Raw genomic sequence first — 6,532 nt, 5'->3', positions numbered from 1 at the left:
TTTACAGTGTGGCAAAAAATAATCTTCGCAGTCGAAAGAGAAATGAGCAGTTATCAAAATACACACATGGAAAAAGATTTGATACACAAACGCGTATTTGACTCGTAGCCGGATAAAGTGACGAGTTAATTCTCGAGAGCCAAACAGTAACTTACAAAAGTATACACATTGACGTGTAGACAAAAAAAAGAAAAAAAAAACCGGTCTTTAAAAAACCTAAACCCTGAGTCGTCCTTGTCATACACGTAACATCCTGAAATCGCTATGAAAACGATGATGAAACAGTTACCGGTACACCTGTTTGTCAATGTCAAAGGGTCGATATGTGTTATTGTTTTTCTGTTAATTTCTTTGCTTTGATATTGAAAGAAAAATATTTATGAGACCCTCAGAACATAGAACACAGCTTTATGCTTTTACGCAGATGACTGGTAATTATATATAATTGATCAAAGTTCTTGATGAAGAACTGCTTGATTTACGCGGATAAGAGAAATAACTTAATTTGCTCCTGTTTTGTGCTGACCGGAACGTCATGGATGTTCTTGTCTACCTTTTGTTTTCTTTTTACTACGGAGTTTCTGCAAAAACAACCGGTAAGACTATAACAATAATAATGATAATAACTTTTATTTACGTTTCAACGTGATTTAACATTGCTGCTAACTGGGGACACTTAGGGTTCTTTCTTGAGCAAATTTCTTTGCGGCCATCTTCTTTTCTCTGATCTAATTGCCGCCTTCCACTCCTTTGTTATGTAGGGTACATCTCTGGCTCTTACTTTCTTTTCTACTCTGGGATTTGTTTTTTGACAATATAGGAGCATTTATCTGCAAAAAAGTGTTGTTTATCATCTGAAGAATCAAAGATATCGATTCAATGCCTGGGGCCACTTGTTATATCAAGCTGAAACTCTGTTTCGTTCATTGCTGCGTAATTCCTGACGGACTTCACTTTAAAATTATGATGTTTGAAATACTTATATGAAGTACTTGATGGAGGTCTGTCTGTATGTTATTTTTAAAAGCACTCGTTGGTAAGTCAGTAGCAGAAATTAAACGAGTGAGCGCAACGAACAACCGAGATTTCTGAAACAAACCAACGATACATGTCATTTGAGTGGCATGGCTCACTGCTACTTAGACCAGTTTGTAAATGAAAAATTATCTTGCGCCTTTTCAGTGGGTAAATCTTAGCCTGTGTATAACAAATGAATGTGAGTGACGATGTGCTTTGACAATTAACTCCCCGCTAATAAGGAATCGTTGTCTCGATTTTCTGTCACAGAAAACGTTACCTTGCTGTTTGTTGGAGATGTCTCCTTCGCCGGTCCCATCAGATATTACGTGGAACATAAATATCACTCATATAATGACACTCTTAGTGAAGTTGCAACATATGTCAGAGAGGCAGACATTTCTGTGGCCAATTTGGAGTCTCCATTTATAAACAAAGACATGTACAATTCAATGTACGATGGAGAGAAAACAGTTATACTAGACGCTAGCCCCGAGGCCGCCCCAGCTCTGAGGTAAACATCCTTTGATCCTCATATTCTAAAATATGCATACTTTCCCTTTAAAAATTAATCCTCAGTAAAAAATTTCAAAAGATTGCGGTGCTAAATCACAATTCATGTGTTCATATTTTTCATTCCATTAGCACTGCTTGTTCTTGCAATACACTATGCTCGTTGCATATTGTTCACAGTTGTTTGACAATAACATTTTTCTGATCCTCCCATAAGGATTTGTACCATTTTAATGGTTCCCCTTTTCGGTAGTCAATTTCCTATAGTCCCCCTGTAAAACAGAAACGAATAATCCCCTGCGTTCCCCCTGAAAACCATGTAGTCCCCCCCACTTTGTGCCCTCTAATGGTCTCCCTCTTCGGTAGTCAATTTCCTATGGTCCCCCTGTAACACAGAAATGAATACCTTCCCCCCCCTGCGTTCCCCCTGAGAACCACGTGGTTCCCCTTTCTGTACCTATTCTAATGATCTCCCTTTTCTGTATTCAATTTACCATAGTCCCCCTTTAACACAGAAACAAATAATACCCCTGCGTTCCCCCTATCTCAGTTGCATCCAATACCAGAATAGAGAACAGTTGAGGTTCGTGTCCGCCTGGCAGCATGACAAGCAGGCATAAAATTTAAATTTGTGTTCATTTAAGCATCACCCGTCTGATTCTATCCTTTTCACCAGTTTTGCAGGATTTGATGCTGTAACACTTGCCAACAATCATTTGAACGATTTTGGCTCTGAGGGAGCAAACAACAGTGTCGAAGTTCTCAAAAAGACAGGAATACAATATTTTGGTATAAGCTTTGGAAAGTATGACTCGCCACAGGTATCATCATTCGCTGTAGCACTCAAAGAGTACCCTTTCTCACTCCCTGCCCATTTCCTCACTCTCATTAACATACGAACTATTTCGACTCTTCTCATTAGAATTTTCGGGATGATGAAGCTTTATGAATGAGTGTAGTGTGTCATTAATCGTTTCATTTCCAAGTTCTATATGGGAATTTTTGTGATAAATTCCGCGAAGGGTTTTTTACATGAGTTTGACTTCATATGGTCTGTTGTTTATTCTCGTCCTCTGTTTGCAGTACAATTTTGAAATTGAATATCTTCACCTCAAAAAAAACCCTATCTTTTCCTTGTTGTTTTTAGGAACCACTCATCCTTGAAAGGGAAGGAATAAAGATTGGATTCCTTGGTTACTGCGCCACTATAAGTCCAACAATTAAAAAGAACTGCACTGAAATGAGAATGTTGTTCAACTCTGGTCCAGCCATTTATCGAGATGATATTGCTACACGAGATGTCCAACATTTGAAGAAGGTTTTGTTTTAGTTTAGGTTTGATAATAATTTAAGGAACGGAATTGTGATACGAGTTTGACAAACTAAACGATAATCAGACATGTACAGCTTAGCACGTTTCTCTCTGCTAATTGAGACTGTAAGACTTCTTTACTTTTGTTTAATTTCATTTATCTTCCATTTCAAAGCAATTTTACCACCGATTGGTGTTGATTATTTCCATGACAAGATTCGACGGATAGATAGACATACCACATACTGGTGGCGAGGAACGCACAAACTCCCTTAAAAAATGAATGGCATGCTCGTGCAGAGGAAAGGGGGGGGGGGGGAGTTGGGGGCAGATACACAAAAGCATTTAAAATATCTGCAAAGGGCCTTCCTTGAAACAGACGCTAGATTATAAATAGAGGTACTTTGGAGTGATTGTTGCATAAACAAAACCGAAATAATCACAAAGGCTCACCAAGCGAAACAAAAAATTAATACCGCAACGACACAATGAGAACGCGAAGGAAAAAGAGGCAAACTTTGTAAAGCGCCGGTCGAGATGAATGTCAAATTTACAATTGGTTTTACTTTTTTATTTGATTGATTGGCGGGTTGTCTTCAATTTCTTCCGCTAGTCATAGAGCGATGATAAGCAAGTCAAAAGCAATCCCTGATTTCTTTGCATGGTCCAATGAAAATTGTTTTAAACACTACCATCAGTACGAGTCTCGCTCACCACAGAGTCTCTGTGGCTTAGTGGTAGAGCATCTGAGCGTGGAATCTGAAGGTCTAAGGTTTCATTAATTATTGGAAATCAGAATTTTTTCTTTGTCCCACGCTCGTGACAAGGCGAAAAACTATCCCTATTTCGTTATCGAGCTTAAAACTTACCATCTCTCATTCTATCAGTATCTTTATTCCCAAAGGCTAAAGTCGGCATAATAGTCGTCATGATGCATTATGGGCAAGAACTCTTCCTGACACCGCTTCCCTACCAGCGTCGTATAAACAAGCACCTGCTGTCTCTCGGTGTGCATGTGATCATTGGAAGCCATCCACACGTGCTCCAGCCCTGCTACGTCAAACATCGAAAACTTGTAGCATATAGTTTGGGAAATTTCCTGTTCCATCCGGGTAGAGCACCAAGTGGAAGTAGCCCGGTAAAATAACACAACTAAACTAACACTGCATACAGATTCTTTAAGCTTCCGTCCTCGTCTGAGACCAACCATAAATAACTGGAGAAAAAAACTGGTTTAAGAATCTAATGCATCTCAGATGGAGCAGAAATAGGTTTATGCTTTACTGCGCCACTTGGAAAGAGCAAAAAGGAAAGTGTTGTTCCATAAATCGATGAAAACTCATACCACCATCATTACCACTATCGTTACTGTTACCTTTACCTTTACCGTTGCCTTAAGCGTTACCGTTACCGTTATCGTTACCGTTATGGTACCGTTATTGCCTCCAATGTCGTGATAAACAAATCGACAGTGGACTCACGAGGCGCTACCAGTACCGTTACAGTTACCTTTACTGTTATCCTTCCCGTTATCTTTACCGTTACTTTTACTATTACCGTTTCCGTTACCATTACCTTAACCGTTATTTTTACCATCACTGTTACCGTTACCTTTACCGTTATCTTTACTGTTATCGTTACCGGTACGATACCGTTTCCGTTACCATGACCTTAACCGTTATTTTCACCATCACTGTTACCGTTACCTTCATTGTTACCTTTACCGTTATCTTTACTGGTGCAGTACCGTTTCCGTTACCGTTACCTTAACTTTTACCATTATCGTTACCGTTACTGTCATTACCTCAAATGTCATGATTAAAATGCAAAGCCGGTTGCTTTTCTTTACTTTTCTAGAAGACGTATGGAAGACTTGGAGAGAAACCTAATCAATACAAAATAGAGGCTTTCGAACACTTCGTGCTGGAAAATTCGGGTGATATAAGTGCGTCGCAAATGCTGAAAGTTACGGTTTCAAGGTACTTATGAACACCAAAACTCTTAAAGTTGATGTAAAATCATATTTGCATAAACTTTTTTATCGTGAGCGCCTATCATCGTCACTGCCTTTGTAACTGTCTGTATCATTTTCAATATAATTCCTTGCTTTTATTATCATAGCCATTGACACTAGATTAGTAAAAATGTAGGAGATATCACCTTTAGTAAGATGATGAGTTGGCCTGATATTGCAAAGTGAGTTACTCCTCATATTGGCAATTCGTACTTCACGTATAGAGGTACAAAGTCATTTCCTGAAGGTCCAATAAGTCGTTATTTTTAGTGATGTTTTTGTTTCAGGCGAGGCGTCGTGGATGCAAAATATTTGCCACTGAAAATCGCATTTGATCTTAAAAGAAAGCGGATTCATCCCACGATTTTAAAGGATGCAAAATGGATCACAGTTTGCAGAAATATGGATAAGAGACAGATAAAAAGAAATGGGAGACTCTCCGCAGATGACTTGATCATGAAGACTTCTGAACTCCGAGAGACAAATAGCCTTTGATACAAACAAAATGGAAAATACGCACAAAGAGAAACAGAAACTTCAATAAAACCATGCAATGGTAACAAAACATAAAGAGATGAAAAGTTTAATTCGCAGGAACTATAGCACATTTACAGCACGTGTATTAACACTTTGTACATTAATTTTGGCAACCTTTCTCTGCAAACTATGATAGTGAAATCAACAAATTTTGGACCGTGTGAGAAATGGAGTCCTGAAATAAAGTTATTCATGTTTCTACTTCGAATCCATCGTCTAAAGAGATCTGGTACCATTAGAGATGGTATCACAATTAAGCTAATCAATAATTTTTTTAAGCATCGGACGTTTTTTCCGGAAATCTTGAATCCTATAGCTAATATGAAACACTTAAGTGATTGTCCCGAATTCTGCGTTTACAATACACAATCTAAAGGATTCCTGCAAAAGAATTTGATGATCTGCAATTTTATGAACCAACTAAATCATCAGCGAGTCTAGCCTTATGAGTAAATTAAGTGTAAATGCAAATTAAAAATAATTTTCAAAATCTCTTCTAAATTTTCTCGTCGTGATACGGTAAAATTTTTATTATTCATATGGGTGGATCATGCATGCTACAGATAGCTGTGGTTGATGTATCCATCGAAAGCCGATGTGTCCACCGATAGTTTATCTATACAGTTTTGTATAATAAGCTCAGTTATGCACGCGTTCTGATTGGTTCTCACTTATGATCTATTGGAGGACAGACGTACAGATGAAGTCATCATTAAAACTTTTTTTCCGTTTATTTTAATTCTTTATTATATAAAACAAATAGATTCCAAGTTGCCGTGCGTCTGTTCAGTAATAGATCACAGAGGACGTCAAAATGTGGTAAGAACATCAGTGGCACACGAGGTTGCGCTGCGCCGCGTGTGCCACTTTTTTGGATTGATTAGACTACAATTCAAAATTTTAATAGGATTGAGTGGAGTCGAATCGGTCTTTAATCATACAAGTGATCAAGAAAATCGGAAGACCGCGAAGCGGGAGTCCGATTTGTTAATCACAGATAGAATTGTTAATTACAGACAGAATTGGACGACACGAAGTCCTGTTACCAATTAATCATAACCATTACAATTTCCAAAAAAAATACATCTAGAACAATATAGGAAATTGCAATGGTTATGATTAAACCTTAAATGTACGAC

At 38.1% G+C, this 6,532-nt stretch overlaps 1 protein-coding gene across 1 annotated transcript; it reads left to right on the top strand.

Moving 5' to 3' along the window:
* Positions 1-481: 481 nt before the first annotated feature.
* Positions 482-5,351, top strand: LOC131768745 (capsule biosynthesis protein CapA-like). The gene is made up of 7 exons (XM_066173569.1): positions 482-596; positions 1,288-1,531; positions 2,207-2,351; positions 2,678-2,848; positions 3,747-3,980; positions 4,700-4,821; positions 5,144-5,351. The coding sequence occupies exons 1-7, from the start codon at positions 536-538 to the stop codon at positions 5,349-5,351; spliced, it is 1,185 nt and encodes a 394-aa protein (XP_066029666.1). The 5' UTR covers positions 482-535.
* Positions 5,352-6,532: the final 1,181 nt, after the last annotated feature.

Source organism: Pocillopora verrucosa, chromosome 10 (assembly GCF_036669915.1).
Source record: "Pocillopora verrucosa isolate sample1 chromosome 10, ASM3666991v2, whole genome shotgun sequence".
Classification (NCBI taxonomy): Eukaryota; Metazoa; Cnidaria; class Anthozoa; order Scleractinia; family Pocilloporidae; genus Pocillopora; species Pocillopora verrucosa.
This window is presented reverse-complemented; position numbering and strand designations above follow the sequence as displayed.

Bases quoted from the DNA above. Each gene is read 5' to 3' on its own strand.
- LOC131768745 (XM_066173569.1), top strand. From the start codon at position 536: ATGGATGTTCTTGTCTACCTTTTGTTTTCTTTTTACTACGGAGTTTCT. The intron at 2,352-2,677 runs GTATCATCATTC...TGTTGTTTTTAG, and splicing joins GAAAGTATGACTCGCCACAG to GAACCACTCATCCTTGAAAG. The intron at 3,981-4,699 runs GTAAAATAACAC...TTACTTTTCTAG, and splicing joins CACCAAGTGGAAGTAGCCCG to AAGACGTATGGAAGACTTGG.